The following is a 13,440-nucleotide window of genomic DNA, read 5'->3' on the forward strand; positions in this document are numbered from 1 at the left end:
GGGGGGGGAGAGATGGTTTGGGTGGGTAGAGGAGAGATACAATGCATTATCTTTAATCCAGAAGTTTTTAGTTTCTTGAATTCATTTTCATTTTAAATATCTCCACCAACTCTACCATGGTGGAGCATGGGGCACTGCAGGGGGTAAGCCTCAGGGGAAACTCCTCCTGCCTTACCCAGGTCCCGTGAGGGAGTTGCTGTCAGCACATCGCGTCCATAGGATGAAACACACTTGTGTCTGTTAAGCCAGTGTTCAACATCACTGCGTGCTAGTTTGTATATTTCAAAGAAGCAGGGCTTGGTGTCTCCCCTCGGTGGTAAACTTCTCCAAGTCAGGTACATGACATGGAATAGCACAGCCGTAAGCATTGAAACATCCGGGTTCTTCTCCATTAACCAGGCCTGTGGCCTTTGAGCAGACCGCTGTATCTCTGGGAGTCAGTTTTCCCATCTGTAAAAAGGGTATTATACGCCTGTTCAGGTTCTGTCACAGTTTCACTGTGATAACACTCGTGAGAACAGTATAAATCTCTGTTTGGGCAAAAGCTCATGACCACAGAGGCTGACCTTTCTGCTGTGCCCAGCAACAGAAAGAGCCGCCCGTGTCTCCCAGCACAAGGGTGTAGAGTTGTTCCTCAGAGAAGTCACAGCTTTCCAAATGCTGTCAGGGTGGTTTTGCCACTGGAATGACCTCCATCTGAGTGACTATGTCTGTCCAGTGGTTCTCAACCTTCCTAATGCTGCAACCCTTTAGTGCAGTTCCTCATGTTGTGGTGACCCCTAACCATAAAATTATTATTATTTTTAAAATATATTTTATTGATTTTTCTATAGAGAGGAAGGGAGAGGGATAGAGAGTTAGAAACATCGATGAGAGAGAAATATCGACCAGCTGCCTCCTGCACTCCCCTCACTGGGGATGTGCCCACAACCAAGGTACATGCCCTTGACTGGAATCTAACCCGGGACCCTTCAGTCTGCAGGCCGACGCTCTAGCCACTGAGCCAAACCGGTCAGGGCCATAAAATTATTTTTGTTGCTACTTCATAACTGTAATTTTGCTACTGTTATGAATTGTAATGTAAATATCTGATATGCAGGATGTATTTTCAGGGGTCATGACCCACAGGTTGAGAACCGCTGTGTAGGCAGAAATGAAATCTCTCTCGGTTCAAACAATCCCCCGTGTGTAAGGGCTTTTCAATGGGAGTAGGACTGTTGGTATGAGACACCACATAGCCGCCTCATGGGATGCAGATGGTTGTCATACTTTTCTCGCCCACAGACAGCCAGTTTGTTTTTTTCAGATTAATTCAGTGGGTTTTTTGGACACTCGTAGACAGCCTGTATCCTAGTATATTCGAGTGTCTCCCAGGTGTCAACCAGACCAAGATCTGTACTGCTTAGCTGGGCTTCTGATACTCGATACTCACCATGTGTGGGATCCTGGGGTGCCCACTGTCAAAGAGAAACTTTTCTTCTGAATCAACTTAAAACTTCCCTCATTTAATTCTAAAGTTCCCCAGGAGATATGCTGACATGTTACCAGTTCTGCTGGCCTTGGAGGGACTAGGAATGGGCTGTGGCCCAAGGGGTCCGCTTAGCAGGGACAGCACATCCAGGTGAGGGTTTGGGCCAGCGGGGCAGGCGAGCTCCCTTCCCAGCCCCGCCTTGGCTTGCTCAGGCACCTGGGGGGTCGGGGGGAGGAGAGCTGCTTGTGGAAGAACCAGCAGAGCACACGACTTACATTTAGAAGGTTCCACCTTTGTGAGCATGAAGGACTCAGAGGGCTGAAATTCCCTGGGTGCCAAGACCTCAAATGTGAGTGAATGAACAAATCCAGATTTCCAGGCTTTTGAACCTGGAGTAGAAGAAGCTTTCAGCAGAGTAGATGTATGTTTGGATTTAAAAAAAAACATGTTCAGTCTGGCCAGTGTTGCTCAGTGGTGAGCATAAACCTATGAACCAGGAGATTGCGGTTTGATTCCCAGTCAGGGTGCATGCCCGGGGTTGCAGGCTCGATCCTCCATGTGGGGCATGCAGGAGGCAGCCAATCAATGATTCTCTCCCGTCATTGATGTTTCTCTCTCCCTCTCCCTTCCTCTCTGAAATCAATAAAAATATATTATAAATAAATAAATAAAATGTTCAATTTGATCAACCAAAGCTTATTTTGAGGGGCTACTGAGTGCCACGCAGTATTCCAGGTGTTGGGGATAGTGCAGTGCAGCTGTCTGCTACTAACCTCTCAGTGCGGGAGACAGCAAACCCAAATGCACAGCACAATCAACACCAGGCCCTCTGAAGAAACACACCAGGGGACAGAGAACAGCGAGGAGAGGGAAGTGTCAGCAGCCCTGGGCTCTTGGATGGCCAGTTTCAAAGGTGCTGTCCCATCACTCCACGAAAAATCAGCATTTGGCAAGACACTCACCTGTGCCTCTTCCACGGAGGCCTGCCTCCTGTTCGTCTCACTGAACGCCCCCTAAACTTGCTCTCCCACAGAGCTCCCGTTCCAGAAGTGGGTCCCCACCCCCACTGCCCGCCTGCCCGGGGGCTTTCATGAGGTCGGTGCGGCACTAAAGGGGAAGGACTTTCCACTCCCTCCCCGCACTGGGCACTTTCTGACCCAAACCTGGCATGAGGAGGGCTTTGACCAGCTTCACGTCAGAGTTATTTTAACTGGCAAGGTATCCCTTTAAGAAGGATCACATTACAGATGGTCCAGTTGGGATGCAGGTTATTTCGAGACTTCCTGAACATCATTTCTTGGCTACTTCATTCAAATAAATCATTGATTGCCCTGGAAGAGGTGCCGGGGGTAATGATGACTAAGACTCATGCCCTGCCCTTGAGCAGCCCACAGTCCAGCAGTGGGCAGAGGCATTTGAACAGATCAATGGCAGCACCACTGGGCGAGTGCAACTCTGGCAAGTGCAAGATGCTCTGGGAGCCCACAGGGAGAGCAATGAACTCTGCCTCAAGGATGCTGAAGAAGATTTCCAACATCTGTCATGATTCCTGATGCCTCACCCATTTATTCCTCATCCATCCATTCACACATATTTCCTGAGCAGTTTATATCAGGGCCACACCCTGCCTGCAGGTATTATTTGTGTGGCCTGTTATTGTTGTTGCTGTCGTTGTCTGAAAATAGTTGCCTTCCACTATTCCGAATAATGCTGCTATGAACATTGGTGTGCAAGTGTTTTGGGTGGACATATGTTTTCAGTTTTCATGGGTATATATCTAGACGTGGAATTGCTGGGTCATATGACAATTGCAAGCTATACTTTTGAGGACCTGCTAACCTATTTTCCTACTGACGCCACCATTTTACATTCCCCTCAGCAACATAGGAGAGTTCTAGTTTATCCACATCTTTACTAACACTTGCTATTTTCAGCTTGTGGGTTTGTTTTTTAAATTATAGTTAGCCCAGAGGGTGTGGATTAATATCTCATTGTGGTTTTGATGTTCAATTCCCTGGTGATGGACAATATTGAGCAGTTTTTATGTGCTTATTGGCCATATGAATATGTTCTTGGGAGAACTGTCTATTCAGGTCATTTGTTCATTTAAAAATTGGGTTATTTTTTAACCTAAAATGCTCTAGAGGTTCAGAGGAAAGGCCAGGTGGCTAGAGGTCGGCAGCGGTGGGTGCCCTGGAGTCGAGGGCATCCTGTGCCTCTTCCACGAGCCAAAGAACAGAAGCAGCAGGTCCCTGGGGTGGGCGATGTGGGGCGGCTGGTGAGCTCAGGCAGTGTCGGTAGAGTCTGGAGGCAGAAACTCCTGGAGTCAGTTGAAGCCTGAGTGGAAAGTAGCAAAGTGGAGACAATGTCTCATGATTATGAAGAGAACATTCTCTCCCTTCTCCTCCCCCGCCCCCCCCGCCTTTTTTTAAATGAGAAGGACTAGAAGTTTTAAAGGGGGCAGAAAAGTCTTGCAGTGTCTCCGGGCCTCACTGTCGGCCTCTATCATTCTGAACATTTATTGCAAGAAGGGCAGACCCTTGTCGTATCGTCCTTGATGATATACTGTTCTCAGCGTTCTGATGGCTTTAAAGTGCCCTTCCTCCTGTCTTATCAAGCACAGGGCCTATTTCTTAAACCTTCTCTTGAACAATATTCCTCCATTCTCCCAGGGCAGGGGCTGTGCCACTGGAAAATAAAGGGACTTAACCCCACTAGTAACTCATCAACTCTGGTTCCTAGAGATTAATTTAATTTTTAGGCTGTATTTAATTGTTTCACTCCAAATAATACTACCTACTTATTTTTAATAATATAAACAATACAAAAATATTAAATAAAAAGTGAAAGGCTGCCTCTCTCCCAGGCCCAGAGGTAACCACTGTGAGCAGTGCCGATGTGTCCTGCAGACACCCTTTCTGAGGCCATGAGAACATATTGTTCGAAAGAGAGGGTGAGAGGTTCCCATAAACTAGCTCTCATTCCTCTTCTCCGAAAACCCCAATAATTCCTTTTCTGGCATGCAGAGCCCAAGATACACACGGCCATGAATAGGCTGTTCATCTCTCACTGGGAGCTGGGGGTGGAGGCTCAGACAGTACAACAATATTATGACTGCCCGGGGCGCGAGGAGAGTGAGCTGGGAGTTAGGAGGGCATTTGCCAGGTGCTGAATGGGGAGGTTGTCTGGGCTGTGCTGAGACCCGCCCCTTTCTCATCACCCAGTGTGTCTCTAATAAAGGTCTTCAGTGTCCTCCCCTCATCCCCTGGTCAGGAGTTAGGGAGTGTCTTGTCTCCTGTGCCGCCTCCTGTTGTCCCCAGGGGAGCCTGGTTCACGCCTGTTCTTACCAGGTGGCCCCAGGCTCGTCCCCTCCTTATCCACCTGGGTGCGAGGGGCGGCTGGAGGAGCCCTCTCGTTTGGATGGTTCTGTTATACAGACTTACACACAGAGCCCAGAAGTGGGCTTGGGCTCTAGAAGAAACCCTGATTTCATCTCACTGAACAAATGAAATGGAGCCAGGCACTGTCCCTTCCTAGGCCTTAATTTCCTCATCTACTCGATGGAATGCACAACAATGACTAACCGCACAGAAAGAAAAGTATCCCTTTCACAGCTGTCCTATCCTATGGGGCTGGGCTTCCTAGGAACAGAGACTATGTCCGGCGCACATATTCCTCTAATAAATGAATGAGAGGTATTGTCATCCCTAGTTTATATCTAGATCAACAAGCTGAACTTCTTCCTCAGGCATTGACATTCAGCCACAATCCACTTATGCAGCCAGCAGGTACCTAAACAAAGGCGGGAGGTGATTTTTATGTGCGCTCGCTCCCTGCCTCCTCACAGCCATGGTTTCTGAGTGAAATGGACTGTGTGAGCCAATGGGGAGGCCAACCCCATTCTGTTTTGGGGGGTAATTGTGGCAACAATCAGGCATTGATTTCCCCCCTTCGTACTGCTCAGAGTGGCTTCCTCACAGTTCTTAGGGTGGAGAGGATGTACTCATTGTCTTGGTCACCACAGGCCTCCCTCCCTCCCTTCCTTCCTTCCTTCCTTCCTTCCTTCCTTCCTTCCTTCCTTCTCCTCACAAGGATATTTTTCCCGTTGATTTTTTAGAGAGAGTGGAAGGGAGGAAGAAGGGAGAGAGAGAGAGAGAGAGAGAGAGAAACAGAGAGAGAGAGAGAGAGAGAGAGAGACATCGATGCCAGAGATACATCGATTGGTTGCCTCCCACACACGCTCTACTGGCTTTGGGGATCAAACCTGAAACCCAAGTATGTGCCCTAGACTGGGAATGGAACCCACGACCCTTTGGTGCATGGGCCGATGCTCTAACCACCGGCCAGGGCACCTCAGGCCTTGCTGGGAGGCCTACGGGGTACCTTCCCTTCAGCACCTCATGACTCACGTTTCTTCAGAGACTTCAGTTTATCTTAGTGAGGCTGCAGAAGGTGTCACCTGTGCTGTTGCCAACAGACAAGTGTGTGAAGCAAAATGGGTTTCGGTGGAGGGATGAGGGGGGAATCAGACCATACCATGGTCTGCCTTAGAAGGAAGGAGATGAGGTGGTCAACACCCTGAAATGTGACTAAGAACCAAACCCTGGAAGGTCCACTCTCTCCCGGCCCTCCACCCCCACTCTGCACTAACCACCCCCCCCTGGGAATTGCCCCATTTAGACACCGTCCCACACATGGGAGCTCATTATCATTGTGGGCTTCTCCCCACAACACCTGAGGGTAGAGCACTGTTCTCTCCCATCCATGTCACTGCAAAACCCTCTCAGTTTAGGTGGATGCCAATCTCTGAGGTGGAGGGATAACAAAACACACATAGAGGAAGGAACAAAGACATCTAGAAACCCTCCAAAGGCTAGCCTCCAGGCCTACAGTTCCAGAGTCCTCAGTTCTCCTGTGCTCCTCCCTAATTCTGGGCCAAACCTTCACCTCCCTCCCTCTGCTCACTTGAAAGATACTGCTGGAGTTGAACAATAAAAGCCGGATTCATTCTTTCATCAGCATCTACCTGTCCCAGGTGATGGGGACACAGTGGTGGTCGTGGTCCTTACCCTTATGGTGCTTACAGCCAAGGGAAGGGAGACAGGGAACAAGCAAATTAACAGGTAAACCTGACAGTCAGTCAGTGGCATGAAGGGGACAAATAGGGGCTGTGATGAAGGGGGAGGGGAGGGGCTTCTGGGGCAGTGACATCTGCACTAAAACCTGAGGGATGAGGAGGAGTCAGCCCTGCAGAGCAACAGGGGAAGAGCTGGCAGTGCGGGCAAGGAGCCGCAATGCAGAGGCCCTGTGACTGCAAAGAGTGGGTGCTACCATTCGAGGACAAGAGAGAAGGCCTGTGTGGCAGCAAAGAGCATGGGGGGCAGGAGGGCGGGGGGAGGGGAACGACACAGGTGGAGTGGAAGGGCAAGCAGGGCCAGAAACCCCAGGGTCTAGGTTTATAGGATTGAGGTTGTTTTGAGAATTCATGCCAGGGGTTTTAAGCAGTGCGGGGGCCTGTTCCGCTCCTCACTTTGGAAAATCACGCGGGCAGTGTGTGAAGCATGTAGGAGCTTGGTCACGGTTTCAGAAACTGTACGCTGACAGGTGGTGTCACCTCATCTCGAATAGATTCACACGGAAGGGGGAAATGACCTGTGCACTGGCCAGGGCCTGGAGGCGTAGCCCAGATCCGTCTCCCAACCTGCGTGGGGAGGCCATTCTTTCCAGCGTGAGGCGCGCAGGAAATAAGGAAGCGGGAGGAAAGTTCTGGAATAGAAAGAGACACCGGAAGGCAGGAAAAGTGGGAGCAGCCAGTGAGCTTAGGGAAACCGTCGTTTCAGTTCATCTTGGCAGGGAGCTTAGAAACCTTGAAATCTCATTTCACGACAATTCTGAGATGGGCTTTCTACCACACCCCCTGACCTAGCGATCCTTCCCTGCCTCGTCTTATGGTTCATTGACCTGGAATTTCTAGACACCACTCACTTCCCTGCGGTGCTCAAGCCTTGGGAAGTGTAGTGTGATGGGGACAGAATAAGACATTCAGAAAAGATGTGTGTGTCAGTTCTAGAGGCCCCAGCGAAGTGTGGTGGCCAGGAACCTGGCCGAGAATCGCCCGGCGATTGTCCAGGCTGGCACGCCCTCCCCAGCCCTAGGCTCTCTCTCGGCACCCCCGGGAGACCGACCAGCTCTTAGGATGCTAAATCTACAGAATTTGTTCAGAAATGATACGCGAAGTGTTGGAGAGGCACCCCTGGCCCCCGCCACCTTTCCACGGGGTTTTCCAAGCAGAGGGAGGCTGGACGGTTTCCAAAGGAAAGCTAACAGGAAGCATATAATTTTCAAGGAGCCGACAGATCACTTGCAGTCAGACCACGTGGCTCTCCTAACATTTCTGAGCTCATTCTCTGAGAACCACTCGTCCTCAGCACCTAAGGCTCTGCTAAGAGGACTCACTCCCCCGGCCTCACCTGGCAAAGCAACCCAGCTGGCTACGGAGTCTGCACCCCAGGCTTCATTCCTCTCCACGCTCCCCGAGCCCAGCTTTCATCCGCCAGCTTGTCATTTCCTGGATGCCCCACCAGGGCCTTCCAGCCAATGGGTCCCCAACCAGCTCATCTTCCTGGCCTCGGCTTTCCTGTTTCTGTGGATGGAATCACTGCTCCCTCTGCTTCCCCGCTGGAAATGTCTGAGTCATCCTTGACTCATCCTTCTCATTCTCCAGATCAAACCAGCTCCCGAATCACATAGTACCTATTTCCGTGATGCCACTTGACTCTGTCCCCTCCTTCCGACGGCCCCCATCCCATTTCGGTGTGGGCTGTCATTGCTTCCCTCCAGGCAGGCACATCCTCCCTTGTTCCCACACTAGTTCCCACCCCCACACTGCTGCTGGCATAGGCTGCTCACACTGATCGCCTCGCTCTCTCACAGCAGCCTGACGTGGCTCCCTCTGCTACCACATTAAATGTAAACCAGCCTTGAGCTTCCTAAGTCACCATTCCTTTTCTAATCCTGCGTGTTCAAGTTAAATTTACTTATTCTCAGTGTAGGACATAATGTTTTGTCGTTTCTCACACCTTCTTATATGATTTTGAAAAAATAAGGTCTTCTGTGATGAAACCCTATATTATCTGAATTTATAGGCTTGCTTTACCTCCTTAGAACAGTGGTTCTCAATCTGTGGGTCGCGACCCTTTTGGCGGTCGAACGACCCTTTCACAGGGGTCGCCTAAGACCATCCTGCATATCAGATATTTACATTACGATTCATAACAGTAGCAGCATTACAATTATGAAGTAGCAACGAAAATAATTTTATGGTTGGGTCACAACACGAGGAAATGTATTTAAAGGGCCAGAAGGTTGAGAACCACTGCCTTAGAAGATTCAGTGTTTCTGTATTACTAGTCTCACATTTGCTTATACTTCCTCTACTGTGTGAGCACATGCGTGTGCCACACACTGCTCTCAGGACACCTGTATGCAATAATGTACTCTCACAACAACTCTGATGTGTCCCCATTTCGCTGGTGACAAAACCGAGATGCAGAGATGTTGAGTAACTTGCTGAGGCCCCAGACCTAACACGTGGCAGCGCCTGGTTCTAAATCACATGGTCTGGCCCCAGAGCTCAAGCTGTTAACCAGTGAATTCATATTTGTCTCTGTTACCTGCATTCCTGATCTTATAGTTTGACTTTAGCTGATGTTTTATAGCTGAACTGAAGTTTAAGGCGTGTGTCCATTCTTGGTCAGAAATATCCATGGCAGGCCGAGTGTGTACATGTAATCTGATAGCAGGAGCTGATTTAAGGTGTTTCCCAGGAAATCACTCTAAAGTTAAGAGACATCTTTGTGCTATTTTTTTTTCCTACCTGTTCTTCTTTTTTTTCCCTTTTCTTATTCCAGTACATGGGCTGTATTGAAGTGCTGCAGTCGATGAGGTCACTGGATTTTGGAATGAGAACTCAAGTTACAAGGTAAGAGAACTAGATTGGAAGAGACTTTGAGGACCATGTTTTCTTTTCCACTTTGTTATTTTTTTAATAAGAGAACGTGTGTTTAGAAAGTCACAGAGGTAGAGAAATCAGCCAGCTGGGCTACGTGGGTTCAGGAAATAAGTTACAGAGAGGCAAAAGAAGAGGACAATTTTTGTTTTTTTTGTTGTTGTTTTGAAGAGAACTGTTTTTAAAGTCACAACAGTCTCTCCCCACAGAAATGTCATGCAAGCCTTTAAAGTCCCCATGGGCTGTTATTCAGACACCTGGAAGCTGGAACACAGTGACCGGGGATAAGTCCCCTTTCTCATCATGTAAAATGTTTCCCAGTCCTGTGGCAGAGCACCTGCACTGTGTATGAGAACTGGGGAGATGATGCGGTCGTAGAAATAGCTGGTTTCCCAGGTACCAACAGTTTTTAAAATTCTGCCTAGAAATAGGGCCTTACAGAGACCTGTGGAGGAAGTAGCTGAAAAGAAGACGAGAACTGTTTCATCTTCCCAATTTGAAACTGTATTCATTAAACCTAACTCCCCAGTCCCCATTCCCCACCCAGCCCCAGCCCTGGCAGCCATCATTCTATTTCATGTCTATGAATTTGACTACTCTAGGCACCTCATATACGTGGAATCATACAGTGTTGGTCTTTTTTCGCAGGTGACGCTCTATCCACTGAGCCAAACCAGTCAGGGCGGTCTTTTTTTTTGGATAGCATAACGTCCTCAATGTTTATCACTAGGCCAAACACTGTAACTATTTTGAAGGCTGCTGCTGTGTGTTGCTAGATTGTTCTACAGAAGAACTGCACTAGATGGTGCTCCTCCCTCCCAGCCATGTGTCTGTCTTTTGTTAGGGTCTGTTTTTTAAATCGTTGTAAGCTTGTAAGTGCATATTTTCCCATTGTTTCATAACTGGTACAACCCTATTTTTTTTCTATGCCATGACGTTTCAGCGTGTGCCTAATGTACAAACCCAAGGAAGTGGCTGCCATGGTTTCTGGATAGTATTCCTTGCAGATGTCTGTACGTGATTTGGGCATGGCCGACTATGCTCTGGGCAGATTCACAGAGGCTCGAGGGCGGTGGGTTGTTGTTAGATTTGGTGATGGGGAAGGCCTCTCTGAGGAGAAGATATTTGAGCTAATCTCTGAATAAAGTGAGGGATTCAGCATGGGAGTGTCTGGGGGAAGAGCTCAGGCAGAGGGAAGGTGGTGTGTACACCATTGGTCCATAGCGTCAACCCTGACAAGGCCCCAAACCTGGGCAGTTGGCCTGTCCGGTAAGAGTGTGAAGAAAGTGCATCTTCTTCCAAAAGTGGATACCAGACAGTGACCAGTGGGCTCCAACTCAGGGGAGGGAGAGGCTGGATGGGAGATTCAGGGTTCAAGATGCCCTATGGTGCAAGTGGTCTGCCTTGAAGTCAGGAGACTCTCCAGCCACGTTGTCTGTGGTTTGGCTTAAAGGCCATGAAGCCGATTTCCATGTACCAGGGCTGAAGCATATGTTCTAGGCTGCCCTCCCCAGCTCTCGAACCCATTCTCTGGGGCTTGTAGAGTTTGAGGTGCTGTATCTTGTAGCTACCTGCGCTCAGCAGCAGTCCTGAGACTCCCTGATCCAGGTGGGAGAAGGAGAAAAGCCACCAAGGAAAGTGAGGTAGAAGACAAAGGAAAAGAGATAAAATAGATATGTCCCACTTGAAGGAATTAACCAAACTTGAAATTTACTGAGCAGAACAGTTACCATGCAGAGTGCACCCCTGGATTCCTTTACATAATGAATTCCTTGCTGGTATTTTGAAGGAAATTCAATGTAGGAAAGAAAGTGTTTTTACTTTTTGCCCCAGGAGCTCACATATTGCTGAAAGTGGGAGTGATCTTTGAAACTCTACGGTAGGTCCTATAGGACATTCTACAAGAGGATGTAAGCGTAGCTGTAGGTATTAGTGCACAGCCATAGAGCTCCCTGTATGTTACCTGGGTGGGAACATTCTATTTGGGACCGGGATCATTTCCTTGGTCCCCCTTGCCCCTTGATATTAGATTGGTGCATTCTATGAAGTGTGTACCTCAAAGCCACATGCATGTTGCTGGGCATAGTATTCTCATGTGACCAGCATAAGAAAATGGCTCACTTTCCTCCAAACCTCTAATTCCACCCTACTTCCCAAATATTTACTCTTCTTCTGTCTCTTTTAATTTTTCCTTCTTTATCTCATTCTCCTTTCCTCTCTCAACTTCTGTGTATTTTGACATTCACCTACTACTCGAGTTGCTTTATTACCAGTTTTCCTAGATGTTATCATTAAAACATTACTCTGGAATCAGGCTTCAAATGGTTTTAAATTTAACTTTCACGTATTCACAAAGTTTCACTTTGCTCATATCTTATTCAATGCAGGAAAATAATTTTCAGTGCACCAGTTAGAATTCCAAGAGAAAAGATCTTTGCTTCTTGTGGCCGATGTCCCACCCTGATAAGTGGTCTTACCGTGTCTGTCCTAGTTCACACCTTATTCCAGATAACAGGGCGACAGCAACAAGAAATTCCTGGTAATCAAGGGGGAGCTAGGATTAAGACACAGGGATTAGGTCAGCATTTGAAACAGAGGAGGAGGATGGGGCACAGTTCTTGTCTTTCTGAGGGACCTGCCTGCCTCTTGTTTGGGGGCTGAGTCCACAGGGTCTGGAACACAGAAAGGACTCAAATAGAGCCGCAGAGAAAAAGAAGAGGACGGGAGGCACCCACTTCATAGCCCCACGGAACTCTGTCCCTCAGTCCAGACTTAGTCCCCGAGGGAGCCCTGTAATGGCTGTTACTGTTGTTCCTCTGCAAATTCTCACCCACAGATCTTGACTGATTAAGGACCAGATCTCAATCGTTAGTAACTGAGTATTCATGCAAAAGGGCAAAGGAAGAGGTTTTCCACCACAGAAACGAGAAACACAATTATTAGGAAAACAAAGGCTCGCAGCCACAGTTGTCTTCAAATGTCTGGAAAACAATACCCAGGAAGTAAAGGAAAGAGGGGCTGAAAATCATGGTAAGGATGATATAGTCATTTGTTCTCTCCCGTAAAAATGTTCTCATCATGAGTTTAAAAACAAAACACCTTATTTAATCTGAAACACACACACACACACACACACACACACACACACACACACACACTCAGGTCACTAAACCCTAAAGCCCAACTTCCATCCCTTGCATAAGCACCCATATCATGCACAGAAGAAATCGTCCCTCCCCCACTAAGATGCCTCCTTCCTTGTGTTTGGGTGCCTGAGGCAGGCAGGAGGAAGAAGCCCATCAAGGGCAATCACCTAAGTGGAGCTGGTGGGACAGGGCCTGGCTTCCAGGCCCGAAGAACAGAACTTCATAAGAAACTGTCATTGGTCACATTTAGTTCATCACCACAGAACATAATACAGGGGTGGGCAAAAGTAGGTTTACAGTTGTATGGAAAATAATACAATGACTAATAAATAATAATACAAGAATAAGCTATATTCTGTGTACTCAAAATTGTAAACCTACTTGTGCCCCACCTCATATATCCCAAGGGGCAAGGCATACTGTTGGTGGGAGGGACCTCCAGATCACTGGCTTACTATTCTGGCACCCTCCTGCTTTTTTTTACCTTATATTTGTAACTCCTATATGGTAAAAAAAAAAAAAAAAAGAAAGAAAGAAAGAAAGGTAGGAAGGAAGAAGAAAGGAAGGAAGGAAGAAGAAAGGAAGGAAGGAAGAAGAAAGGAAGGAAGGAAGAAGAAAGGAAGGAAGGAAGAAGAAAGGAAGGAAGGAAGAAGAAAGGAAGGAAGGAAGAAAGAAAGAAAATCAGCCATACAAAGTAAAGGCACCTAGCACAGGATCTGCCCATGCCACACTCCAGGGCAGCTGGGAAGCCGAGGCAGGCACTGGGCTCGCCTCATTCTGTGACTGCTATTCCCAGGCGGGGAAGGGGGGGTCTG

General features: G+C 48.1%; 1 protein-coding gene across 1 annotated transcript in view; it reads left to right on the forward strand.

Annotated features, from left to right (window-relative positions):
- SHC4 (SHC (Src homology 2 domain containing) family member 4) overlaps positions 1-13,440 on the forward strand; it is a 112,206-nt gene that overhangs the window by 23,450 nt on the left and 75,316 nt on the right. The window contains exon 2 of the mRNA XM_015558911.1: positions 9,382-9,452. Within this exon, the coding sequence (XP_015414397.1) occupies positions 9,382-9,452 (71 nt within the window). The remainder of the gene's footprint in view (positions 1-9,381; positions 9,453-13,440) is intronic.

Source organism: Myotis davidii, unplaced genomic scaffold, assembly GCF_000327345.1.
Source record: "Myotis davidii unplaced genomic scaffold, ASM32734v1 scaffold132, whole genome shotgun sequence".
Lineage (NCBI taxonomy): Eukaryota > Metazoa > Chordata > Mammalia > Chiroptera > Vespertilionidae > Myotis > Myotis davidii.